Source organism: Crocodylus porosus, unplaced genomic scaffold (assembly GCF_001723895.1).
Source record: "Crocodylus porosus isolate Cpor-Errol unplaced genomic scaffold, CroPor_comp1, whole genome shotgun sequence".
Classification (NCBI taxonomy): Eukaryota; Metazoa; Chordata; order Crocodylia; family Crocodylidae; genus Crocodylus; species Crocodylus porosus.
The window spans coordinates 46876999-46904383 of NW_017728907.1; the positions used below are offsets into that span (position 1 = coordinate 46876999).

Below are 27385 nucleotides of genomic sequence, written 5' to 3' on the forward strand. Positions count from 1 at the left end.
GGCCTCGCGCGCGGTGTGAAGGTAGTGCTATGGATTCTCCCTCGTGCCCCCCCTTCTCAGTCACAGTGGTACGTGCCGCCCCCCTCCCCCCACAGCCTGGCTGGAGGCACCACGTGACCCGGCCCCCATCTTTGTTGGGGGCGGTGAAGCCCCGTCACCTGCCGCGAGGCTGGGGGCGGGGCCTGCCGCTCGTCACGTGGCCGTGGCCGTTGGGATTTTGGCGCCAAGCGCGGGGGGGCGGAGCCGCGCCGGGGAAAGGCGGGAAAGCGCCTATTGTCTCCGCGAGGGGGAGGGGCGGGGCCAACCCCCCCTTTTTTACACGCACGCGTGTGTGCGTGCGCTAGGCGGCGGGGGGGCTTGTCTGGTGATCACAAACGAGGGGGCGACGTTAAGCCGTGAAAAGGGATTTTCCTGGACGGCTGAATCTGTGGTGGTGGCTCTCCCTTAAGGGGTGTGACATGGATTTTTTTTTTATAATCTCTAGAGCTGCAGTGGAGGTCACCTATTTCCCCCCCCCACCTCCTCCCCAGCAGTTTTGCTTAAAATACCCCTTCCTTATGCTTTGCAAGGGAAACAAGGGTGCTGGCAAGTGAAGATGGTGCGCCTCGTGTCTGCAAGGAAATGGGGGCCTCAGCTATCCAGACACAGCTCTGCTAACAACCGTAGGCAGACATGGTTATTTAGGTGAATCATGCAAACTTTTATTAAACAAACTAAATCGCTGAAAGCTTGCAATGAACAATATTTCCGGGCACAAACCCCCTTCCTCAGGAGCAGGGGAGAAGCCTATTGGTGCTGGTAGGCTCTCGGGTGGAATAAAAGCTCGAGCGAAGAGTCGTGTGAAGTTGAATGTACCCATTTTAAATGGAGGTGTGTAGTTCCCTGTCTCAGTCTGCGGTCAGGGAGAAGGCAGGTAGACTTACACCTTTTTGTAGATCTATTGTATCCAAATATAGCGCAAGGTTTAACAAGGGGCGTGGGGGTTACTTCAGATTCTGCAAAGGGGCCGCAGGAAGTGGTGATCAGACTAGAAGGGGTAGGGAAATGCAAGCACTGCTGAGAGAGGCAAGGGGGGTTGGAGAGAAACAAAGCTGTTAGCTTATTGAGGGTCTTAAAAAATAATCCAGGTAATGCGATATGGCTCCATGGTCTTGGTTGTAACCATACGCTAAATCTGAAACGGAGCTGGAAGGGAGCTCGGGAGTCGGGACCAGTCCTGCTTGGAGCAGATGCAACTACATCCCAGCCAAGGCTTTGTCTAGCTGGGTCAGCAAAACCTCATGGGATGGAGACCCTACCACCTCCCTGGGGAGCTTGCTCCAGCGTTTCACTACCCTCCTCGCCAGAGAGGCTTATCCTCCTATCTAACCTCAATTTCCCTTGCTGCAATTTGAGACCATTGCTTCTACTTAACCTGGCCTGTGGATGAGTTCTCATTCCGCCATTTCCTGCTCAAGCTAGTTTTTTAAAGTTTTTCTTTGTCTAAGGAGAGCTGCTCTGAGGTCAGCCATGGCACGGGCGGGGAGGTCGGAGGCTTTGCTACAGGCTTGTGTTGTTTTGGTAGTGGTGTCGGATCGGTGTTCGTTCGCTTTAATTGCAGGGATTGCTCTGCCTGTCCGGCGTAGGCAGTGGAAGCGCCATAAGCAAGTGGCGATGCACGTGATGTTCGTTTACCTCCGTATCTGTTGATCTTGGACATTGCAATCTGTGTGGTTTGGTCCAGTGATCATGTGGTCTGTTGGCATCTGGGTCCAGAGCAAGGTCTGATGCCTTAGTGAGAAAAAGACTTGGGTAGTCTCCAATGCGAGTCTGGCTGGCCCAGACTGTAATTGCTGGAGATGTCCTGACTTACAGGAACCTCCCTAACCTCAGCCATGACAAGTGTGTCCCCCATGGCTGCTTTGAGATGGCTCTTCTCTTCTGGGGACTACGAGGGAGGCCTGGGGGTTATTAATCTATGTCTGGCATGTTCAAGCAGTGGGCTTTAGGTGATACCCAAAGGAATTTCATCGTTCTCATCTCTGGCCGAGTGTTGGAGTGGGTGTCAAGTCCATCTCTGACTTGAGTGGCTACAGTTTTAGTGTTGTAATGGTGTGAATCCCCTCCCTGCATCCTGGCTGGTGGGATCAGAGCAGATATGGTTGTACCCTATTGCACTTGGCATTGCCCTCTTTTTTTTCTTTCCTCCCCCCTTTACCCCATCCCTATCCTTTGTATTTTAATTGCTGCTCTCTATTTAGTGGCTCTGCTTCCTCCAGTCCCTTTGCAGCACCTTTTAGGAAGCCCCCTGCTTACACAAGCTTGTTATACATCTCTGGTTTCATTAGGTGCAAGGAGCTGTTGCTGTGGGAGCCAAAGGAATGTTATGTGATTGATTTTGATGTGAGTTTACGGTAATTAAGAACATCCCTTTTAAAAATTAGGCCTGATAAAAAGGTTTCCATCCAAAGCTCTTCAAGGCTTTGTCTAAACGAAAAATTCATGTAGAAAAGGCTTACGTTCCTTTTTCTAGCTTTATCAGAAGATGCCAAACTTATGTGCCACAAGCAGAAATTTCTGGTTTAGACAGTTTTTCCACAAAGCAGCCTGCTCATTTCGGCTTGCACCATGGTCCACAAAGTTTGCAAACAGCTATGCCACAGGCTCAAAAATCTGAACCTGCATGGTCTTGTTCAGCCTAGAAATGTGTGAACTACAGGTTAGTCTGTCACCATTTGATAATGCGACAGTTCTGGGAGTCTGTTCTAATTGTTTCTGAATGTGCAGTTGTAGAATGGAAGAGGAACTGGCAGCTCCGTCCACATCTGCAGAGAAAACTGACAGGTAAAGTGGAACTGTGAATAACTGCTTATGAAAGGAAGAAAAAACTTGGTACCGTCTATGGAACTAAGATACTGGAATGTAAATATCTTTCTGATTAGCAGGGATCTGGGTTTTCTGTTCGCAGTGGGAAAATGCAGTAAAACCTGGATTTTCTCCTTTTTAAAGGAGAAAAATGCAGGAAACAGGGATGTCCTCTTGCAGGCTCGTAAGGGGGAGCAGGAGGAGGGTGATCACTAGCAGGGGGGTGCTATGTGTGTGTACACATGCACCTGGCAGCCTAGAGAGCAGCTCCCTGCAGGTAAGTCAGGGTGGGGGTGGTAATTGAGGCCCCCATAATGAAGGAGGCAATTGGGCAAGGCTGTGGAGCTGTGCATGTGGCTTTGGGGGGGGCTGTGAGTTGCGTTAAAGGGCAATGCCATGGGCAGGCCACCAGCATATCAGAGCTGCTCGGTGCCATAAAACCATGTGGGGGGAGACAGCTGCAACCGGACCCATAACCTGGTGAGCGGAGGGGACAGGGAGCTCTGATTTTCTTTCCATGGTTTTAAAAACAAACAAACCCCAAAATCAAATGCCAAAATATAGATATTTAAATATTATTTTATGATCGTGATTGAGGCACTGGTAGGCTTCCAGATTGCTATATATAGATGCATATTCTTTATAATAATTGTTATTTATCATCTGATATTATATAATATAGTATATAATAATTATATTTAACAGAAATTAATATCTTAAATTGAGAGAGCCAGGATTCCTGCAGATTTGAAAGGTTTGAGCTTCTTCATGCCCTCACATAAGAGACCAGAATTTAAGCATATTCTGCCAGTCCCTTTCTTAGCATTGGTTTTATTCCATAGAGGAACTGTGTGAACAATCTTTGGGGTCTTCCTAGGCGTAGCTTAATTAAAACAGACTGCCCTGGATGCTCTTAAATTATTCTAGTGCAATAGTTCTTGACCTCTTGGGGCATACCTCCGTAGCTTCCTTGAATTTGGCAGCACCCCAGTTGTACTGCCTCAGTTTACTCCTTGTTCAGTTCCACCTGCTCTGCATGCCCCTTTCCAAGAGACAGTATGGGGTTGGACTGGGAAGGGAACAGGCACTCCTGCCACAGCTGTTTCCCACTCTCCACACAGGAGGCATGTGGCACCGTTCCACCTGGCCATAGGTACCCACACCACTGTGGCACCCCTGAAGGGATCTTGCTATGTGCCCTGGTTGAGAACTGGTGCTTTGCTGTTACAAATGGAAGAATTGGTCTTAATCCCCAGAATAGGACACCTAAAAACTGGTGTGAATGAAAGTTCTCCAAAATTTAATCTATAATGTGGCATCTTATGACCTGGTACTTATATATATATCATGGCTGGCTAATGTCTGACCCTTAGTAGGAAGGGTTTGAAGGCTGGGTTTAAATCTTTTGGTAAGCAAAGATGTGAGCTTTTAAGAGGATACAGATGTTCTCTCTAAACGGTGATTGACACAGCTTTGTACTTAATAACTTTCCAGTGTGGACGTCGACGGGGAAGCCAAAAAACTACTGGGCCTAGGACAGAAGCACCTGGTAATGGGAGATATTCCAGCGGCTGTTAATGCATTTCAGGAAGCTGCTAGTTTATTGTAAGTAATGGAACATGTTGCTCGCATTTCTGTTATGCTGAGCTTGTTTTTGTGCACATCACTTGAGCATGATCAAGCTTAGATGGAGAAACCTGGCTCTGGCTCAGATGAGCTGTTTGTACAAAGTTATGTGTATGATCCTTAATTAACTGTTGGCATTATAAGATCCATGCAGTGTCTCAGACTCATGAAAACACGGTTTACATGTTCAGACCCTGGGGGAGCAGCTAAGCGTTACAGATGTAAACAGAAATGGCAGTCTCATAATTGGTAACTTGGATCTCTTTAATCCAAATGTTGATGATATACTACCAATATGTCATTTGGACATGCTGCCTGATTTCTGGAAGAAAAGTCTGCCATCCATCTACAAGATACTGTTTTTGAGTGCTTGGAGCAACCAGACTCTGATTGTGAAAGAGAATCACCACTTTGTTGAGGGAGGAGGCAGGGGAATACATGTCAGTGTAGAAACTGGCTGTCTTTATCCATGAAATGCTTATCTCTATTCATTTTAAAAAAAATGCTGTTAACAATCGGTTCAAATGAATGACTGAATTAACTTCCTTTGTAGGGGTAAGAAATATGGTGAGACAGCGGACGAGTGTGCAGAAGCTTTTTTTTACTATGGAAAGTCTCTTCTGGAATTAGCAAGGTACTTTAACACTTACAGAACTGCCAGATAGCAGAATGTTATTCTTGGATGTTTTTAATAGCTTAAAATGTAACCTATTTGTAACTTAGCGACACCACTGGATAAGAACTTCAGTGGGAGTAACTGAATAACTTCAATTTGGTTCCTGTTTGATTGAAACACCGGCAGTATAACCTAATCGCCCCTCAAAGAGAAACTTAGTGGGGTATCTTTGACTTGTTGGAAACTGGGAAGGGGTATTGGAAAAAGGGATTAGGTTATGGAGCAGAAGACTTTAGTTCAAGGGAAGAGATAAGCAAGTCTGACTGTTGGTCTGATTAATGTGACAGCATTTGTATTTCCAAGAAAGGTCCTGCAGTCTGTAGGAGAGGGCTGGGCAAATAATCAGATGCCACCAGAGCAGGGGTTGGTAACCTATGGCTTGCCAAGTAATTGCATACAGCCTGTAAAGCTAGGATGATGGCAGTTTACTGGGATCCGAAGTGGCAGCAGTGGCCCAAATGTGAATATGGCTCGCTTAAAGCAGTTCCTAAAAGGCTGCCAAACCCCTGCTCTACAGCAGCGTTTCTCAACCTGTGGGTCACAAGGATATATGAAAAAGTCATGAGCAAACTTTAAAAATGGATTCTCTATGGGAAGCCATGGGTTTTCTCTGGCAGGCTGGCAGAGTTTCCAGTCTGCAAGGGGTTGCTGGGGGATTGCCCCTCCCACTGGGAGGTGGGAGGGCAGCAAGTCGGGGGTGAGGGGCACTGGTTTGGGTCTGGCTGTCAATGTTTACAAATGAGTCTGGTGCAAAAAATGTTGAGAACCGCTGGTCTAGAAGGGAGTGTTATTGCCTACAGCACTATTAAACAGTGTGCAACTGGAGTGTGTATGTCCAAGTATTAGAGCACCATCACTGTGATACCTGAGCACTTATAAATATTGCTGTGTGACCAGCAGTCTCTCTTAGACCAGTACCAGGGTCTGCAATAATAAGTCTTGGCAGGTTAAGACAGGAGTGTGTTAACAACAACAACAAAAAGGGCTGAGGGTGGGATCGGCACTCTTAAACTTGATACTGAGCCAGTCCTCCATACTAGTTGTTCCTTTAAGCAATACATGTAGCTGTTAGTGAGTACCAGAGAATGATACTTCTGTTGTTCTCCTAGAATGGAAAATGGTGTGTTGGGAAACGCCTTGGAAGGAGTGCAAGTTGAAGAAGAAGGGGAGAAAACGGAAGATGACTCAATGGTAGAAAGTGCTGATAACATAGATGGTATGTAGAGCTGTCTAACATGCCATAGAGATGCCAAGCCATGTTGTTTCCTGTAAATGCTGGATTCTGAGTACTTCGCTGCCCTGAAGCTTTACACTAGAACTTTTAGTAGGCGAAGGAGTCTTGTTTTATCAATTCATCCAAACATAGCTAAAAGCTTTTTGCAAAGAACTTTTCTTCCCTAACTCGACTCAAATCAAACATAAAAAGTCACTCGGTTTGTCAGGCTTTTTTGAAGCACTGCACTTGGATACTGTGTCCTGTGTCTAAACTTCCTAGGCCACTCGCACTGCTTTTGTAAACTTGCAGCAGTACAATGGCACATGGTGTCGTTCCGTAAGACTCCTTCCCCTGATAAAGGACTGACATCTTGGTGAAACTTCTCTAACTGTCCTTCTTGTAAGAAGTCCAAGGGCAGGTTTCATTCTGTACTCCTTCGCAGATCTCTGCCCCTCTAGACTACTGGATAAAGCTTGGCATCTCTTGCTTAGCTGTGACTAAAAACGCTAGTGCACAGAATTGCATATTGCTTGAGTGGCTGCTTACAATGCCTTGGTGTGTGTTGATCAGGGTGGGGGGAGAGGCGTGTTCATCACAAGCTGCTTTGTTAGCTGGGATCCAGTTTTCCTTAGATTTCAAAAGGGAGTGATGTTTTAGGAACGTGCTATGGCTTGATGAGAAACCAACACATTGGAGGGTCTGAGGGTGGTATTTTCATTTCCCGTTAATGCTTTTATTACTAAACTCGAAGAAATGTTTATGCTTCATCTTCCTTAACCATATAGAAGAAGCAAGGGAGGAGTTGAGAGAGCAGGTATATAACGCCATGGGGGAAAAGGAAGAATCCAAAAAATCTGCAGAAGAGTCTCCAGCACTGACCGAAGGTGGGAAGGAAACTGGAGGAGAAGATGTAGAAATGGAAGAGGTACTGGAAGGAGAAGTGGCGGCTGCTGGCACAGAGACCAAGCCTAAAGAGGAGGTGGAGGAGCAGGCAGAGGCAGCTGTGAAGCAGGCAGAACCTGCAGAAGAGCAGGCAGAAGCAGCTCCAGAAAAGGAGGCGGGGGCAGAGGAGCAGATGGCAGCAGAAGCAGCTCTGGAAGAAGAGGCAGGGGCAGAGGAGCAGAAGGCTGATGCTGCAGAGAAGCAGGCAGAGACTGCTGTGGAGAAAGCGATGGCTACAGGGGAGCAGGTGGCTGTAGCTGTGGAAAAGAAGGTAGTGGCAGAAGAGCCAGTGCCAGAGGCTGCAGGAGAGGAGGCAGCGGCAGCTGTGGAAGAGAAGGCAGAAGTTGCAGTAAAGGAGGCAGGGGCTGTTGTGGAAGAGAAGGCAGGCTCAGAAGAGCCTGTAGCAGACACTGCTGAAGAACAGGCTGTCTGTGCCGTGGAACAGCAGGCAGAGGCAGCTGTGGAGAAGGGGGAAGAGAAAGAAGAGCAGGCAGAGGCAGCTGTGGAGAAAGTGGAAGACAAAGAAGAGCAGGCAGAGGCAGCTGAAGCAAAGGCAGAGGCAGCTCCAGAAGAGAAGCCACCTGAGGAGCCTGAAGATGCTCAGTCAAAGGAAATGCCGCCTGTAGCTGCAGATGCCACTGCACTTGGAGAGGATGGGGAGCCCTTCGACAAAATGCAAACAGAAGCCAAAGTTGAAGTAGGTGCTCAGGGACCGCAAGAAGATGAGAGAGATGACCTGATGGAAGCGGAAGGCGCTAAGGTAGAAAAAGAAGAGAGAGAGGACCTGGTGGAAGAGGGAGAAGGTAACAGGGAGAGGAGAAGTACTTGTGGGTGGATTACTTGATGGATTTGACTTTCTAACAGTGGGTAAAAATGATTCCATTCAGGATTTTCTGTGTGCCTTAGGCAAGGGCTCTGCCAAGGGGGGCACTTGGAGGATCTTGTATCCAAGAAGCTGGTTTCACTTAAGTTCCAAGGAACAGCAAATAGTCTTAGTTTCTCTAAACTAACGCTTAACTAACTGCAAAGCAAAATTGCTACTGTTCAAGCAAGCTGCGGCTCCCAAAGAGATCCACGTAATGTGTTGAAAGCAGTCACTGGGCTGGTAGAGAATACTGAATGGATGTTCACTTGCATGTATCTGGGTTTGTTTCACTAACCTTCAGGTAACTTGAAACACAAGCTGCCTTTGGTCCCGAGCTCCATTCTAGACGGGGCAGTACAATAGAAACCACTGAATTGATCCCTTTTGAAAATTGGAACTCCTCTGTGGAATCTCTTACTGGCCATCACATGAGATTGCAAACTTAGTGGGGAAATCTAAATTGACTACGATAAGCATTTAAAATTTAATTGTCAATTGGTGCTCGCTTGTACATGCTTCTGCTGTGTAGCTTTTCATGTTGTTCTGCTTCCCTGCTTCATCATAGCTGCTAAACTAATTAACAACAGTCTTGGAAACAAACTTTCACAGTACCAGGCACTCCAGTGATGAGACGCAATAGGCCATTTCCTGGTAGCTAATAAAGTGTCCCCATCTGCATAATGGCGCACTTGGGCCAGCTGAGTGGTTCATAGCAAAAGCTTCATTTTAACAGTGATGGATGAAGATCCACATTGTTTGATTGCCTTGGCAGTCCAGGCACCTGTCTTCCAACAGAAGGAAGGGTGCTGTACAGCTGTGCTCTCCAGCATCTTTAGTTACCCTGTAATATGTAAATCCTTCTAATTGATCACTCTTGTCTCAGGATCAAGCTGTTAAATGCGAGTTTCCCCCACCCCAACAAAGCTGTTTGAGGAAGGGTGGGGTGGAGACAGGGACACTCTTTTTCCAAGTTGGCTGCTGTATTTCATGGTGTAACATTGTTCCCAGCCTTCCTGAATTGGTCACTTCAAACTATTTAAGTACTCTGTTTTTTTTTTTAGCTTTGTGATATCTCCTGTATTCCAACTCTGATAAAGCAGTTACTGCTCATACATACAGGCATGGGCTGTTTTAGCATCAGCTAGGCCGCTGAGGAGGCTGTGGCTTTTTAGCTCTGGTTGCAGCAGTTGCAAAAGCTGAAGCTCCATGCTAATCACCAATGGAGATCAGGCCTCTTTTCTTTCATACTGAAAACAACTAGGTTGTTCTAGGAGAGTTACAGTCTGCTCGGCTCCTAGGCTGACTCCAACATCCACGCAACAAGTCATTCTATTCCCTCTCTGCTCTCTTTGCATGTCTCAGGCTTTGCCCCAATCTAAAAGTTAGCTGAGCTAAGCTTTCTGTATCCTTGACCCTCTAGTCTGTTTTCTCTTGCTGGAGAGATGATGTAAATGCCCTTTGGAAATAGTAAGCTGAACTGGTGCCACACAGCAGTAATTGTCACCAAGAGCTGCTTATACTGAATGAACAAATGTAGGAGTCCAGTGTAGAGTTTCTTTCTTTCTTTTTTTATTTTTGTGACTGCTGTCGTGCTGAAAACATGAGCGCATAAGTGCCATCCATACTAGGTCAGACCAATGGTCCATCTAGCCCATATCCTGTCTCTGATGGGGCAGAAGTGGATGCTATACAGGGAGAGTGCTGAACTGGAAATCCCTGGAGTGATCTATGCCCCTATTCAATGCCCTCCCTGCTTTGTGTTTACAAAAAACCAACCAACCAAAAACTTGTTGGCTATAAACTGTGTCAGCTACCAATTTCAGTGGGTGCCCCTTATTGGTTCTAGTGTTGTGGGACTTGGTGGGCAACAGTTCCCTGTTCACTTGACCCATACCCTTCATGACTTTTATGGACCTCTGTCCTATCCCCCCTACTCAGCCTTCTCCTTAGTTATCTGGAACACTGCCTGGTCTGCCCATCTACAGGTGGCTAGTCCTGCTGCACAGCTGCTCCAGTCCACTGACTCCTGTGGAAGGTCACCAGGAATGTATGGAAGCAGAAATATATGAGAATCTATCCCTGGATTAGCTTCTCCCTTCTTCCACATGGTACTAAATAAGGACTTAATCCTAAGCAGCTGCTTCTATAGACTGGGAATGAACTTGGTTTTCACTACTACAATACCTGACGTCTTAATATAGTGGCTGCTGCCAACAGGAGATGTGAATGCTGGTTATACTGTTCTAATGTCACCCCTAAGCTTTCACAAAGAGGAAGGAAACGAGATTTAATCTGTTTTGTGTTGCCCGACTAACTATATAGCGCATCCTGTTACCTGGGCATGTTCTCATCCTCCTGTGTTTCTTGCAGAAACAGAAGGATCAGAAGAAGACGATAAAGAAAACGAAAAAGCTGAAGAGGATAAGGAAAATGAATCTGTAGTTGAAGACAAGGTGAGATCTCTTTCTTGTTAATAGCGGTCCTTAGTGCTTCTGGACGAACAGAATGCCCCTGGCGAGAACCAGGTATAATGCAAGCGTGGCTTCTGCTGCTACTTTTATCAAGAACTTGAAACTTCTTGGGTAATAACTGACTTGGCACCCAATAAAGGATCTCTTGAAACTACTCCTGTTCCAGAAGAATGACAAATAAGTCGTGGAGAAGTAGCTATTTCTTAATTCTCGGCTTATAATGTCATCATATTATCTACTCATATGTTTAAAGGTTTATGTCCTCTTGCCCCCTCCCTTCCCTCGTTTTTTTTTTTTTTTCCTATGCTTCAGTGACCCATGATTTAGATGTCTGTGCCTGGAGGCTTGTCAAGGCAGTGGCTGAATAGGACAGGGTCATGTATACATGAACTCGGTGCAAATTGGTGCCACACTTCCCAGGTCTCAGTAACTGGTGCTGTAGGGATATACCACGACTTTGTTCAACAAGTTCTTCCAGTCAGCAAACATATTTGGCCAAGCCATTCTACATCTGTTCTAAATTAAATCACTTCAGCCCCTTGAAGCTGGGTTTTGGTGGAGTACTTTGCTTCAAGCAGTACCTGAGGACCCAACTTTGTGCTTTCATGTTCCTCTTACTACTAACATCTTTAAAGAGTCCTGAAGTAACACTGAAGGTATTCAGATAACTAACATGCATCACCTGACACTGCATTGCCTGATGTCTAAATATCTGGTGAGAATCTTTGCTAAATGTGTTCATGTTACGCGTTGCTTGTGGCACTGCAATAAAATTTCAATGTCGTTTTAGTCTGCTCAGGAAAGCGAAGAGGATGAAGTTGGGAATCTGGAGCTAGCTTGGGATATGCTGGAGTTGGCCAAGGTCATCTATAAAAGGTAAAAACTTTTAGTCTTGGTGTATCTCTGGTACAGGAACCTACCAGGGTGGAAACTGATCACTTGGCGCTCAGCATTTGTGCAGCCACAATTTTTTACCAATAGATGTTGGTGCCCTTTGTGCCACATTAAAGGAGAATCGGTGGTGCAACAAAGGTGGTAACAGACTCTGCTGCTTTGCTGCAGTGGATGTTTTACCTCTGTGGTGCTTTACCCACTCAGCCAGGGGATGACTGTGGCTGAGTGGGGAAGCGGGGGGCAGGACAAGGGGCTTCCAGATCATCTGTGCTGTGAAAAATTGTGGCACAACTGATTGCTTAATTTCATGATGTCTATTTGTAGCCCTAGTGGGGGTTGAGAGAGCTACTGGGGAAGGGGCATACTGAAGGTACCCTTGAGAGAGAAGCTTTGGACTCTGATCAGGGGTTATAGCAAACAGCCTAACTATGGTTCTTTTGATTTAGACAGGAAACAAAAGAAGCTCAGCTCCTGGCTGCTCAGGCTCACCTAAAACTAGGAGAAGTCAGCGTTGAATCTGGTACACTATCTTGAATTGATTCTGCGTAATGTGCTCTAGTGCTAAGCTGGGGTCATTCTGCCTGGCGTTAGCCTGCCCTGCCCCCTGGGTGTGCTCTAACATGGCTGGAGGGATAAAATGACCTGGGACACAGGTTACGGGAAGCAGCTGTTCAGAGTTGAAATTTCTCCTGTGGCTGGACTAGAAGTAGGGACTTGGAAGTCTGCTTGTGCAAGACAGCCGTGTTTAAGGTGTGGCTAGGAACATTCTAGAAAACTAGTTTTGTTGTTTGTTTTTTTTAACTTGGTAAAAGTGCCTTAATCAATATGCGAGAAGCTGAATGACAGTGTCCTAGGGTGTTCTTCCCAAACCCTCCAGTTGAGTTCACTCTCTGCCTGTGCTAGGAAAAGCTGAATTATCCCAAGACTTTGGTTAAAGAATCCAGCATGCCCTTCTCTTTACTTACCCCGGGCTACAACGGGGTGTCAGAAGCTTCCTGTGGCAAATATTTAAACAAGTTGGGAGGCTTCTCTGTGGGTTAACAAAGGGGGCTGTGCCTCTTGTACCACCTCAACCATCAGTGGAGAGTTTGGAGTTAGAAGGTATGGTCTTGGGTAGCTTTCTCTGCTTAATTATAAAAGGTGTTCCTTCTTGATATTAAAAGTTTGATATTATAAAAGTTCCTTCTTGATGTTACTTTCTTTGCTTATTACTGAGCAATATAACTTGTACTTGATTTCATACTTCCAGTGTTCCCCTGCTTGACCTTGTGTAGACCTTTCAGAAACAGGAGAATGACCTTTTCAAAGTGCTGAGCTGAGGAGGGATGTCTTCCACAAGCTGCCCAGCTACTTAAAACTGACTCACTCTTGGGTTCCTTATGGAGCCTGTCAGCCCTCCTGGATCATGGTGTATGTGTGAGGGCCACCCAGACCTCCGATGCATATGCCTGGGCAGGGATTTTGGCACAACTGATTGCTTAATTTCATGATGTCTATTTGTAGCCCTAGTGGGGGTTGAGAGAGCTACTGGGGAAGGGGCATACTGAAGGTACCCTTGAGAGAAGCTTTGGACTCTGATCAGACTGAGTCCAGATGTTTGGTGCCTCCACGGCTGTAGTTGTATAAGTGTCTGGGAATTGAACCCAGGTCTCCTGTGTGGTAGGCAAGGATTCCACCATTGAACCGCAGGCTCCTTGTGATGCCAAGCTATCAGCTGGCATTGCTCAGCACAGGTCACAGCTGCTTCCAGGCAGTGCAGAATGCAGAAACAGTTGAGGCTAATACAGTGGGTGGGAAGCTGGTGGTATGGTGACTTGGAGGTGACCAGTTTGTTTGTACTAATAGTTACTGGTTGTGTCTAATAAAGGCTTGTGTATCTGTTTGTAGAAAACTACGTGCAAGCTATAGAGGAGTTCCAGGCCTGCCTCGCCCTACAGCAGAAGTACCTAGAGGTGCATGACCGCCTGTTAGCAGAGACTCACTACCAGCTGGCTCTGGCGTACCACTACAACAGCCAGTTCAATGAGGCTGTTCTGCAGTTCAGTAAATCTGTAGAAGTCATTGACAAGAGACTGGGTAGGTGGGTTTGCTAAAGCTTGGCCTAGTAGATTGACCTGTAGGAAAGCTGGCTTTATTTCTGCAGCTTGTTGTTGCCAAAGCAGGCTAGATGCAGATGCTGTAAGGTGGACACGTAACTGGTTTGATCATGCTCAATGTGGACTTGGGAGGATGTATCAAGTGGGGGTCTGCCCTAGGTCTGGTATTGTTCAGCATCTTCATGAATGATTTAGGTGCTGGGACTGAGCGCACACTTAGCAAATCTGTGGATGACGCCTAGTTAGGTGGACTTGCAGATTCTCTGAAGGGCAGGGCTAGAATCCAGAATCACCTGGATAGGCTGGAGAAAAGGTCCACCATCAACCAGCTGAGATTCAACCAAGACCAGTGCAAAGTCCTGCACTTGGGATGGAATAATTGTGTGCAGAAATACTGGCTGGGCTGCAGGACTGCAAAGGAGGGAGGACCTGTGGGTAAGCTGAATGTGACCTAACAGTGTGCTCTTGCCAAAAAACCTTCCAGTAGTACTGAGCTGTATTGACAGGAGTGTCACTTGAGAATCGGAAATGATTCTGCTCTGTTCCGCACTGATGAGGCCTCCCCTGGAGGTGCTGTCTGGTTTTGGGACTCCTACCTTCTAGAAAGATGTAGGCAGGTTAGAAAGAGTCCAGCGCAGAGCAGTAAAAATGTTTTGGAGCCTGGGGAGAAAGACTTACCAGGGGCTTGGAGAAGGGAAGGCTGAGGGGGTTTGTTGACAGTCTTTAAAAACCTGAAGGGCAATTAGGCTGGGTGGTCTCTTCCTTGTGACCGCAGGGGGCAGGACAAGGAGCAGTTGCCTCAAGTTGCAGCAGTGGAAATTTAGGCTCAGGATGAACAACTTTCTGGCCCTGAACGTGGCTGGGCATTGGAACAGGCTGCCCAGAGAAGTGATGGGTGAAATCTCCACCCCTGGAAGCTTTCGAGAGCAGGTTGGACAGGATGGTTTAGCTAGGGCTGGGTCCTGCCTTGACCAGGGTGCTGGACTAGATGTGATCTCATGACGTGCCTTCCAGCCCCACTTTCCCGTGACTATGCTGTGCTGGGTCCTGTCAGTAAAATCGTTCTGGAGTCCATGAGGGGTAACCTCAGGTTAATTGCCTGTGAGCAGCCTCCACTGCTCTTCTAAGAAGATCGCAGCGAACTTGACATTGTCTGCACTGAGGGGAGAAGCTGAGCAGCTCTTGCTTGTGTCGTTGGCTAATGCATGACTCCCACTCATCTTGTAGTGATGCTGACTGAACGGATAAAGAAAGCAGAAGGAGGATCTGCTCAAGATGAGAAGGAGATCGAGGAGCTGAAGGGACTGCTTCCTGAAATAAAGGAGAAGATAGATGACTCGAAGGAGTCTCAGAGGAGTGCGGGAGTTGCTGAACTGGCTTTGAAGGCAACTCTGGTTAGTCTGTCTGTGGTACTTAAAGTGTATTTATTTTATTTAGATAAAGCTACCTCTGGCTCTCTCGGGGAGTGACATCATCCTGTCTGTCTTAGTAACATTCCTCCTAAGGAAAGTGCTGCTTGGTAGAAGAGGCAAGCTTTTGTCAGAAGACTGAACTGTTGCCGTTTCTGGATTACTAATACAGACTAATTTATACCAACCTAGCTTTCGACTAAGTCTGTCTGCACAGTTGGCTCAGTCGTGGTTGGTGGGGTAACACTTATTCTACAATCTGAACACCTTGTACAGAAATAAAATAATTTAGTTTGACGAGTAAGCACTTCATAGTGATTTAAAAAAAAAAAAAAATCAGGATTGAGTTGGTCAGTGCTGACTGGGGAAATGGATGGCCAGTCTTATTTTCAAATGTTGGCTTAGCTGTTCCCTTAAAATAAAAGCATATTAAAAATCTCAATTTAGTTATTGGAAATGGATGCATGGATTCCAGAGGGGGGCAGCAGGTTCCAGGCCAGAGGATGTATACAGACTTAACATCTTTACAACTCTTCCATGTTGTGCATTTACTGTCCTAAATCCAAGAGTAGTTGTAGACTGCCTGCCTGTTCACTCCTTCCCCTCCCCGTCCCCCGGACAGTTCCTCTGCAGTACTTCTGGATGCTGAAATTGTCCCGTGGTCCAGGCCTTGGCTAACTATTGTTTTCTTTCTTTTCGTAGGTTAGTGGAACTACTTCTGGCTTCACACAGAGCGGAGGAAGTGTTTCCGCTTCCCCGGTAAGTGCAGGGTATTGTTGTGGGAAAACATTTAACTGTGAGTTTATTGGACTGCCTTAACACTTGCCGTATGGTTTACAACCTGTCTTGTAACAGATTCCAGTAAGAAAACCGGCTGATGGAGCATCTCAGTGTGTTTCAGACATCTCCCACCTTGTCAGGAAAAAGGTGGGTTCAGAAGTCGCTATTTGGACAAATAATGAACACTAGCTTGCACTGTGCACTCATCACTACTTGACTAACGAACCTGCTGCTGTGCTCAAAATTAAACCCAGAAACACTGCACAGAACTCCTTTCCACTGGGACCCAACCAGCCTGGGAACCATGTGGCTTCCTGAGAGTGGCTTTGATGGTTGCTGGTGCTGTGCAGCCCCCCACCTGCCCCATGCTGGTTTAACCTTGGAGCTGGGTTGTGTGACTGCTGCGCTCCTTAAAGGAGTGCTGTAGGGAAGAGGGGACCTGCAGGGCAGTGCACAGACCCTGTTTGAAGGGCAAACAACCAGGCTAAGCTGGGTTCCCTTATTGCCAAGTGGAAATGGAGAATTGGACTTCACATAGCAAAGCCAGTTTAAATGTGTTGCATTCGTACCACAAAAACCTCTTACTGGAGTAATGACATGCAGGTAATTCTAAAAGACACTAGTGCGTAGGTCCTTTTTGCACTAAAAATATGTGTTTGTTTCTTGAATTTGGACTTCCCAAGAGATTCTTCATGGGCCTAACGAGCGACTGGGATGGCATGCCATGGTGGCTGCCTCCTTCAGTCCAGCTTTTGGAGCAGGCTCTGATCTGCTGCAGAGCTGATGGGAAATGTTGGAGGTGCTACAAATCACTGCTTGTAATTGTAATTTTTTTCATTTCGAATTACAAATCCAAATCATTAAGGCTGTTCAGTTGCAATGAGAATTCTGGTGATGCCGTATTTGCAGGCCAGTGGTTGGAGCACCCAAAACGAGCCCACGGCATCAGTGCAGTCCTAACCCTTGACTATCTGTTGCAACCCTGCCACTAATGCAGTGACACCTAGACACTAACTTGCTGAACTCTTTAAACTTGAAATTGAACATAGTGAAGACTAAATGATTTTGTCTTCAGAGGAAACCAGAGGAGGAGACTCAACAGGGAGACAATGAAGCTAAGAAATCTAAACCCGAGCCGGCTGTCAATGGCGGTGGTGATGCTGCCCCCAGTGGAAATGAGGTTGCAGAAAAAATGGAAGAGGAGGTGGGCAGTTGAGTCAGGAGTCGGGGCCACGTGTGTTCCTTCTCAGGGCAGGCACGCGCTCACACCTGCTCACTATAACCCTTTTTACTTTTATTGCCTGCATGTTCCCCACAAGGTATCTCATCCTTTCATTGTCAAGTGAACTAGCCACAGAGCTTTGCACAAGGGGCAGAGGGGCTGGCAGCGTGCAGTGGAGTTCAGCAGTGTCTCAACAGCAGCTGAACTGCACCATGCAGTTCTTGCTCCCAAAGTGCTGGTGTGCAAGCACGTTGGTTCTGTGCAATTCCCAAAAATCGGTGTCACGAGGCCAAGGCTAATTGTCCATGCCTGTGTTTTGGAGAAGTTCTTGGCTTCTCCAGTGCTCAGCAAAGTCCAAGCTGACGCAGCTCTCCAAGCTAGATGCTTTCAGAGCTGCTGCATGAATGAGCTGTTCTGTAGCGCCTGCTGCTGGCTCCTAACCACGTGTATTCCTCTTTTAGACAGAGAAAAGGCCACAGGTGGAAGCAGGGGCTGCAGTTGAAAGTACGGTATGATAGTTCTTCAACGTGGGACACTCCTCTTCTCCCAAGGAAAACGATTTTGTATATAGTGTATTTTTTCACTTTTTGGCAACTTTTGTATGACTCCCAATAAAGATTGTAAGCAAATGCTCTGCATTGTGTTTTCTAAGTAGGGGCCACTTTCCTGGTACCACCCACAAATGTACAGCAGCGACCACAAGAAACTATCTGAAGAGCTGAGCACAGGGGAGAGCCCCAGTAGGCCTCATGCTTCTGTCATCTAGGGGCAGATACTCGATCTCTCTGTTGCCCCAAGTAGTAAGAGACTAACGAAGTAAACAATGGTGCCATTGCATTCTCCAGTGGAGTTGGTGGAGCCTGTGTTGGCTCCTTGCAGTACTGGATGCTTCCTAGATCTGATCTAGAATCAGGAGCTGTGCCTGAAATGGGAGCAGAAGCAGGCCAGCTTTGGTGGTAACTTTTTCCCTCCAACTGTGTGGTTCACGAGGGTTTTTATGTATAGATTTATAGAAGCTGTACTCAAGCCTGGACAGTGTTCAGCAGGATGTGAAAGCCTTGGAAATCACAGGGCGAGAGGTTTGAAAGTGCGCCTGGGAGCCTAGAAGGTACTTGTCATCCTGACTTCTGAAGCAAAAAAGCTCTTAGATATTTTTGCTGTAGGAAGTCATGTACAAAATTCTCCACCAGGCAGCCTGAACTGGTTTATTTCCAAGCTTAAGGTTATGTGTGTGCTAAGCTCTTTTCCTTTGTCTGCTGGGGGAAAGAACGGATCTAGACGACAGCAGTAGAGAAATGCACCTCTAAATTGCTGCCCCTGCTAATGGGTTCCTGTGCACTCTGGTCTTCTGTTGGTTTGATTACAGTGCAGATAATGTACCCTCTTCTCCTGTCCCCAGGTTTCTGCCTTGTCCCATGTCATCAGTTCTGCTACTTTACTTCCATGAGGCTCTTTAGCATAAGACTCCACGTTTTCCTTTGGGAGGTAGGACTGATCTATATCCTGAGATGAGAAACAAGGTTAACTGGTGTGAGCAACTTCTAAAATCCGTTTAATCTAGCAGTGCTTCTTGGGCACCTTTCAATCCCACAAATCTTGTCATTGGCCCTCTTAATGTTCAAGGGTGCCCACTCATTTAATACCTTGGAAGCTGAAGAGAAAAGGCTGCCTGTTACTGCAGGGCTTTTTTGGGGGCCGGGGGTCTTTTCTGTCAAGAATGAAGATATATTTTGTTGTTTAACTGTCAGATCCATGCAGAGAACCTCCTTAATTAGCCTGCAAGCTGTGGAGGAAGAGACTCATTCTTGTCCTGCCCAAGCCTGGCTCTTTGTCCAGTTACTTATTAGTAAAATGCTTCCTACAGAAACTTTCCTAACCAGATTTAGGCCCCCAAGTTTTTTCTGTGTTGTACCATGTTGGTCTAAGGCAGGGGTAGGCAAAATGTGGCCCCAGGGGGTTGGTTGCAGCCCGCCAGGCCATTCTATCTGGCTGGCAGGGCCCCTAAAAAATGTAGAAAATTAATATTTATCTGCTGCTGGCTGCCTGTCATGCAGCCCTTGCTGGCTTGCCAAAACTCAGTAGGTGGTCCTCTGCCCAAAATAATTGCCCACCCCTGGTAAGGACACGGGCATTGCCTGCCATGTTCTTTCCAGCACTTGATCTCCCGCAAGTGTGTTCAGTTTGCAGTGCGCAAGCTTCTCCAAGGAAAAGGAAGGGGTGCTGCTAAGGCGAAAGGGAGGTGGGAGAGGAGAGGAGCACTGGGCAGCAGGGATCTCTTAGCAGCACTCCCTCGCCCACATCCTCTATTCAGGGTGTTGCTTGCTGTCTTTCCTGGCTCTTGCCTATGAAAGCTTATGCATATTGGTCCATACCCTGCCTGTTGTCTGAATTAATCTTTAACTGGTTCTTTTAGACTCAAAAACGCCTCCCTCCCCCAAATGCGAGGGTGTAGCCAAAGAGCAAAAACTAGGGAAGTAAGAGATCAACTTCTATGTTCCTGCAAACAGGTCAGAAAGGTTTAACACTGCTTTCTATTCTGAAATCTGATTCTCTTGGTAATCTCTTATGGGTTTGACTCAAGTCATGTTTGTGCATCTGACAGCGCTTCACTTGGCTTGCACCCTCGAAAGCACCTCGGTGCCATGATGCCCGGGGTTGAGAATCGCCTAGTCCGTAAGGTACAACTCAGCCCAGCCTTTGTCTGACTCCAAGCCAGCCAGGCTGAATACGTCTGCCCTTAAGTTTCTTGCTAGGATCTTGTGACCCCAGCTGACTTCCTGCAGTGGGGGCAGGGGCCTGGACTCGATCTTCTGAGGTCCCTTCCAGCCCTGCTGTCTCTGAAATTACTCTTCCTCCCATCTGTGCCACAGACAAAAAATGGAGGAAAGAGCCAAGTGGTCACAGACCTCCCTGGAGGTAGATGCATGCAAGTTCTACTTGCCCCATGATCAAAGTACATGCAGAAATGCAGCTTCTAGTCGAAATACACTTGTACAAGTTTCAAACAGTCCATCCATGTCGCCTCCAGGGAAAGGATTTAGTTTTTGCTGGCTTCATCTTGCAAGCCTAAGGGTTAGGACAGCAGTGCCACCAGTCTTCTGGGCTGGTTCCAGTGTGAATCCCCTCCTGAGCTGTGGGCACCAAAACGGTGCAGTAATCCCTTGTGTGATGGTATGAAGGCTTTCCTGGCTATTGGGAATCCACCGATACGTGCCAGGACAACACGCTTGCTTTTCCCATGGCCACAGCAGTAGTGGCATCTAGCTAACCTGTGACATGGGTCACTTGCAGCCCCCTGTTCCCAGCAGTACTTGGGTTTGGCTGCTGCAGGACTCTGCCCAGTGCTCGGGCTTCTTGACAGTGCAGTGGTGCGTGTGCTTAAGAGGCTTTCCAAGCAGTTGGGAATTGCAAAGGACTCGGCTGTGACCCCTCTCCTGCAGGGTGTCCTGCTCTCTTGTCTAGGCTGGGAGGGGGGAAACCTGTTTCTAAATTCCCTTCGAGTGGTGGCGGGTGCTTGGACTGCTGTGGGTGGGTATTGCCAGCCCAGCCCCAGAGTACCAACACCCCCGGGAGGTGGATGCAGCGAGTCCTTCCCACAGCAGAGCCCCCGGAGGGGGAAGGTCTGGCTCCAGTCTCCTGGGGCCTCAAGCAAGAGTGGGGCAAGAAGCTCTGGGGCCTGAGCTCAGGGCACTGCAGGCCCCTGGGTTGTCGGGACAGCTGGCTCTTGGCACAAGCGGACCCTCGCACTCAGCGTCGCATGTCCGTTCCTTTGTGAGGGCAGCGACTTGGACGTGGGCTCCGTCCTTTGCTCCCTGGGGATGTGTGCTCACAACCTGCAGCTGGGGCAGGAGCACTTCTGTGAGTGATCGGGTGCCAGCGCTGGGTGCAGCGGTGCTCTCGGGCTGGAGCAGGCGCCGTAGGGGCCTGCTGCTCGTCCCTGGGGATCTAGCACACAGCGAGGACGGCAGCGGGCAGAGTTGTTGCTGGGAAGCCTACCGCCTCTTGCGTGGTGAGGATGAGACTGCTCGAGGATGGTGTTTGTCTGCTGCCAGGGACAAGGTCTGTGCTCCTAGCCCTGCCACGTTCGCTGGCTGAGCTGGGTGTGTGCTGCTTACCTCTGCTCTGCAGGCGCGGAGTTCCTCCTCCCGGCGGCCGTCTGCTATCCGAGCACCCACCGCTGCCCCTTCTAACAGCTGAATCTCGGAGGAGGAGAGTGGGGTAACTACAACAGCCTCGTTCAGCTGCCAGTGGGAGCTGCAAAAGGGAAGCCCTTGCATGTGCAGGGAGGTGAGCAGGAGCCGTATGCATGCAGGTCCAGGGGCAGGCCGTTCTGTTAGCTGTCAGCCTGAAGTAAAGCAGGCTGGAGTTACGGCTGAGACTAATGACATCAATGATACTGAGCTGGGGGTGTGACCACCCTGCCTTACCAATGCACCAGGCCAAAGGATCTGAATCCACCACCCAGCCTGGTGCCTGCTGCTGGCTTTGCACAGAAGACCGCGGGGGATTGAACAGCAGCCGTCAGCTCCCTGCCGGGGGCTGCAAAGAGGACAGGGCTGGGCTGTTCTCCGTGGGGGCAGATGACAGGACAAGGAGCAATGGGCTCAGGCTGCAGCAAGGGAAGTTGAGGTTGGCTATTAAGAGAAACTATCTCAGGAGGAGGGTGAGGGGGCCTGCTGCTGTGCGACTTCCTGTGCATAACACATCCCCCTGCTGAGGCGGCCCTAATGAAGCAGGGAAAGCATTCAAGCCATAGGGGCCTGGCCAAAGACCAGTGTGTCCTTATGGTATAAGCAAGTGTGCGTCCTGCAGGGTGGAGCCCAGCACTGCCGTGTGCACGAGGACATGCAGAAAGACCGGGGGTGCGTTCGAGACCTGATGCTGAACAGCCCGCTCGAACGTGCTTCCAGCCGAATCCGACCGGGCGCGTTGGAGAGGAGCCGTCGGGTTCCCCGATCCCGGGCGCTTTGGGAACACCGAACGGTGGCTCTGCCTGACTAATGTGGGACTTGGTTTCCTGTACCGTGCTGTACTGTCATGCTGGGGATGGGGTTTTGCGCTATGAATCGCAAGTCTAGTTCCCCACAAGCTCCTGCATTTCACGTGTCTGCGCGGCTTTCCCTTGGCTGCTGCTTCCCAAAGCGGGGCGGATAACGGGCTGCTGCCCCTCAGGCCGTGGGGCAGCGCGGGCTGAGGCGCTCTAGCCACACTTGATGATTTCAGTCTACAGAGCCAGATTTTCAGGATTTTTTTTTTTTTTCCTCTCTCTTCCCTTTCCTCTGCTGGAGCTTTGACCTTGGTCTGCAGGCAGACGGCCTTTCTCCCTGTCCCAGGAGGCCGGCTGGGTTCTGCAGCTGGCACGACAGTGCTGGGGCTTGAAGCAGAAAGAGCCCAGCTGGTACTCGCGGCTCGTCTGTCTGTGCAGAGCTAACAAGCTCACGCTGGAGCGGAGGGGGTTTGCTGCTGATTTTCGGGGCGAGCGAGTGGTCACAAGCCGGGTCGTGGGTGGGGTGTCATTGCTCAAGCCCTCCCTTCCCACTATTGCTGCTTTGGACCCGTCCTTCCTCGCCATGGCTGAGCAGTTTGCATCACTCGCCTCGTTCTCTGCAGCCAGGTGCTTCGGCGCGCTGCAACACTCCCCCTGGGCAGCACGACCAGGAGGGGCTGGGGAAGCACAGGGGAGAGTCCCACTTTGTTCCTGGCCCCACCAAACCTCCTACAGGTCCGGCTGGGCTGCCCGCTCCCCTCCTCCTCCTCCGTCCCTTTCTCCTCCTAGCAAGCTGCTCCCCGCCCGTCTACACGTGATGATTGCAACCGCCGCATCCTCTCTGCTGGGTCACCGTGCCCCCTTCCCTCCCGTCTGCTTCGGACGGCGAGCACTTGAGAAAAGCAAGCCGAGTCGGGAAGGCCCCGCTCGGCGTAGCCCGGGCAGAGGGCAGGTTTGCTTCTGTTGCCGCAGGGTTTTCGTTGCCGTCGTGCTACGGGACGATGGATCCCAGCGAGGCCCTGATGGTCCGCACCCACCGGCTGGGAGCCCCTGGTAGCGCGGCAGCTGGTGAACACGGGTGTTGCAGGAGCCTTTGGAGAGCAGCCCACGCCTGGCTTCCCCGCACGTAGCGCAGCCCGTCTTTCCGCCCTGCGGCTCTTCCCTCTGCGGGCGGGCCGGCTGCGGTCACCACGGCCTCGGGGAGATGGATGGTCACCGTGAGATGCTCGGGGTCCATCCTCTGCGGGAAGGACTGGAAGGAGAGAAGACGCCGGCTGGGGGGGACGAGGCCGGGTGTGAAGCTGCCAGCTGGCGCCACCCCGAAATGCTCAACCAGATGGACTGCTGCTGGAGCTAATTGGGCGATTAAAGCCCAGGGATCCTCAGTCTGCCCCATCGCAAGCCCTTAGGGTGGCACCCGCGTGGCCCCCAGTGGGCTGGCTTTCCACCCCTGTGCCTCCAGGATCGGCGCCTTTTCAAGGTAGTTGCTGGCTCGAGCTACGCTTCGAGGGTCGAGCTGCAGGTGGTGGGAGCGGTCAGGCTGGGGGGCCTGGGAGTGAACTAGGAAAACGACCTTGTTCCCCGCTCCGCTCCCGCCTACAGGCAATGCTTGCCTTGAACCCGTCCAGCCACGCGGGCCACTTCTGGTAGCCGTCGAGGTCGAGCGCCCCCAGGAAGACGGGACGATCGTACTTTAGCCACTGTTTCCCGAAGTAAAAAGCCCCAGGTGGGTTGAAGCAGAAATGAGCCAGCGGCAAGCCGGACCAGGGCAGGTTCCAGGCGCCGTCCACCGCGACCCGCAACGGGCCGGCGCGGGCGGCTCAGCGCCACGTGGGGAGGAGGGATCTGCCCTGCAGCATCACTGCCTTTCCCCGGGCACAGCCCACGCGAGCTTGGCTGCTCCCTCCAAAGCAATTTAGCCTCCGCGGAAGAGCGTTTACTGGTGAGATGGGCCACTGGTCTGAGCTAGGGCAGCACCTGCGACATCCCACCCGCCAGGGGCTGCGACTACGGTTGAGTTTTTCTCGGCTGGGAGCTGCGAGCCAGCGCCGGTCCCGCTCACCGTTCTGCCGCAGGCAGGGAGGTAGCGGGAGACGTAGGCGAGGCTGAGGGCTGCTGTCTGGCGTCCTGCTCAGCTTCTGGGCAATCCAAGCACCGATGTCTTCGTCCGCCCGTGGCGCCGGGCCTCGGTTTCCAGTGAGCTGGGGGACGATCTCCTGAACCAGCACCGCAGACCTGATGGGGTGGGGACGTGGTAGTGGGCACGGAGCGCCCCGAGTAATGCAAGGAAGGGCCCTGGGCAGCCACAGTAAGAGCCCCAGCCTCTTACTGGGAGCAGCCGTGCCGGGGAAGCGCTGGGCGAGGGGAGCTGCAAGACGGCTTTATACTGCGCTGGGCTCGCCCGCAGCCCGGGGTCCTGGACCGGTCTGGGGGATGCAGGTCAAGCACGAGCTCCTCTGGGAGAGCTGGTGGGGAAACCATGCTGCCCTGATTTAGGCCAGGGTAAGACTGGCATCGAAACAGAGCAGCCCGGCAGGCTGCACCGTGTCATTGCAAATGGCTCACAGGAGCTTTACGTGCCGCTGGCCTCGTCGGTCCCTAAGGTCTGGGGTTCGCTGGAGACAAGAGCTCTGTTTTTGGCCTCCGAGGCTGCGGGTCAGGACTGAGGTGGGGGGGCAGGCAGGCGTCTTGGCCGGACGTTGCCCAGCACTAGTGCCTGCCTGGTGCCCTTGCTAGTCTCCGTGACCTTGACCTGACCAGGTCCGTCTAACCGAAGGTGCGGGCCCGCGCTTCCCCCCTCACCTGCTTTCCCGCGCGAGGAGAGGGCCTGGCTGCGTCCGAGCAAGCGACCCCGGCGGCGTGGTGGGGCCGGGGCTGGACGAGGCCTTCGCAGGGCACCGCCGCGCCCCCTCCCAGGCTCCGGGGGGGCGGGAGCAGCCGGACCGGCAGGCTGGCACGGCGCGTACCTGCGGAGGGGGGAGCGGGGCTGGGGCCAGGCCACAGGGACGCAGAGGGAGGCAGGGGAGGTGACCGGTGTTACCGTCCGCCGGCCTGAGGCACAAACCAGCCCCCTCCCTGCACGCTCGGGCCTGGGGGGCTGCCCCCGAGGATGCCCCGTTCCCCTGCTGATGTGGCCCCCACCTCCCTCCTCCGGTGGGGGGGCGTTCACACGCATGTGCGCGGAGCGGCCGGGGGCTTTGCACGCCCCGGCTCGCACGAGGAGGACGAGCCGGCGGCCGAACCGGAGCTGGAAGGACAGTGGCAGCTCGGCCTCGTGCTCTGCGACACCCCTGCGCTCGAGGGAGGGACCGGGGGGCTCCCGGCCCTCGTGCGCGATGCGGCCGCGCTCCCAACGCGCCCCAGCCCGCCACACCGTGTGCGGCCGGTGAGGCGTGCCCAGAGCATCCTGGGAAGGCCCCTGCCCTGCCCTGCCCAAGGAAGGCAACGCCCCGGCGACGTCCCCTCGGGGCCGGGCGGGCAGGGGTGGAGGGGGGGTTCTGTCCCGGCCCGGCTCCGCGGGTTTCTCCTCTGCACCATCAGCTGCCTCTGGCCGGCCCCTGCGTTCACGGATCAGAGCCTGCACCTTTCCTAGCTGGCTTTGTCCCGACCGGCGCACCCCTCTGCAGGGGGCTGCTCCACACCGGCAGTAGCTGCTGTCGAGGGCGCGGCCGGCGCCGCGGCAGGCAGCGGGCCCCCTCGGTGCAGAGGCGGAAGCCATCCCTGGCACCAAAGGGCTGCGTGGCCGGCGTGCTGACGTGGTGGATGAAGGCAGCCTGCAAGGACAGGGCTAGGATGATCCAGGGCCCTGCGGCACGACGGCTTTGGGGCTGGGCAGGCAACGAGACGCCATCGGTGCTGCACGATCGCCGGGACCCCTCACGGGGAGCAGGACCTGCGCCAGGCCGGGGGCTCTCTGGTAGCAGCGTGGCCCAGCTGCTCCCCTTCCTCGGCTGGAGCCCCGATGTGCATGCACGGGGGGACGTCACCCGGCCGGCTCTGGGGTTGTGCCAGCCCTGAGGCGAGTCGCTGGCTCTCCCCTGCGGCGCCCCGAGCCGGTGTGCAATGTCGCATGCCGGGCTCGGGCCAGGATGGAGCTGCTGGCTCCCCCGCTGCAGCTCCGGGGCCTGGCTCTGAATCCGCCCCGGGCACCAGAGTCCCAGTCTCCACGGCTTTGCCAAGAAATACTCACGCGGGGCCAGGTGAGCACACGGCCGAGCGTGACCGGGGGCTCCAGGGGAAAGGCAGCTCCGGCTTCTCGCCACTGAGGATGCGCAGGCTCACGGTGGCATCGCCGGACGGCTCCCAGCTGCGGTGCGCTCGCTCCTCGGGCTGGGGCGGGTGTCAGGCGTCGGGGGAGCGGCACAAAACCCCACCTGCTGCCGTGCGCGGGTCAGACCCCAGCTCCTGCCCAGCCTCCCCATAGTCAGGAGGGCACCCGCCTGCTGCCACGCCGTTCCTCAGGGACCTGGAGGGCTTGAGTCTTGCTCCAGCAGCTGGACCGATCCCTCAGCCTCCTTCTTACACCCCAAATGGCTGGGCGTCTCCTCCCCGCCGGTCAGACTTACCGGTGCTATGAGCACGCGGGCCGGAGGCACGGGGCCAAGATACAGGGTCAGGTCATGGGTCCCTGTGCTCCAAACAGCTGCTCGCCGGTCCCCTTTTCTCCCCTGCCCTCCGACGACAAGATGTGGAAGAACCAGCTTTTATCACCGCTGCCGTGACTGATGCTGGCTGGGACACCGGGGGACCATGCAGCTCACGGGTCAAGCTGAGGATGGCCCACGTGGCCACCCAGGCGTCGCGGCCCAGGAGCAGCTGGGCCCCTTCAGAGCCCGCGTCCCACGGGGCCACAGCCACACTCCCACTGGGCCAGTGGTAAAAGCGGGTGATCAGGACCACGTCCTCCTGCAGCAGCAGGTCTGGGAACGTCACCTGGGGGGGAGGAGAAGGGGCGGCTGTGCTCACAGACGCCCCATCACCAAGGTGGAGGGCGCAGACACCTTTCCAGCCATGCCCGGGCACTGGGGGCTACTGGTGGGTGCCTTGATTTTCACTAGGCCCTTTAAGTCCCATGGGTGTGTTGGCATCCTCACTTCAGCGCTGTGCACAGTAAGGGGATAGGGGGATGCTCCTAGCGGCGCGGCGGCCGGGGGGGAGGGCCGGGTGCTCTGGAGAGAGGGGGGTGGCTGTAGGGCACAGGCCCTGAGGCGTCCAAGGTGAGATCAGCCAACATTGCACACGCGTTTTCCCGTGCCTCGCCCGGACGGGCTGCACCGTCTAACGCACTACTGCCACGGTGCAGCGTGTATGAGGCTTGGACTCGCATGCACGAGCTGCAGCAGGGGAAGACGGGTAAC

The 27385-nt window shown here is 51.8% G+C and overlaps 1 protein-coding gene across 3 annotated transcripts in view; it reads left to right on the plus strand.

The window, feature by feature from the left end:
• Positions 1-17654, plus strand: part of NASP (nuclear autoantigenic sperm protein) — a 17819-nt gene extending 165 nt beyond the window's left edge. Inside the window, exons 1-14 of one of the 3 annotated variants that reach the window (XM_019531342.1) lie at positions 2773-2823; positions 4339-4449; positions 5024-5104; positions 6256-6362; positions 7148-8107; positions 10540-10622; positions 11431-11516; positions 11981-12054; positions 13422-13610; positions 14858-15024; positions 15742-15798; positions 15895-15966; positions 16895-17023; positions 17503-17654. In XM_019531342.1, coding sequence (XP_019386887.1) covers positions 2774-2823; positions 4339-4449; positions 5024-5104; positions 6256-6362; positions 7148-8107; positions 10540-10622; positions 11431-11516; positions 11981-12054; positions 13422-13610; positions 14858-15024; positions 15742-15798; positions 15895-15966; positions 16895-17023; positions 17503-17556 — 2220 coding nt within the window. In that variant the 5' untranslated portion in view covers position 2773 and the 3' untranslated portion in view covers positions 17557-17654. Of the gene's footprint in view, positions 1-2772; positions 2824-4338; positions 4450-5023; positions 5105-6255; positions 6363-7147; positions 8108-10539; positions 10623-11430; positions 11517-11980; positions 12055-13421; positions 13611-14857; positions 15025-15741; positions 15799-15894; positions 15967-16894; positions 17024-17502 lie in introns of those variants that run through there. The other 2 variants (XM_019531343.1, XM_019531344.1) reach the window with 2 other exon arrangements.
• The last annotated feature ends 9731 nt before the right edge of the window (positions 17655-27385 follow it).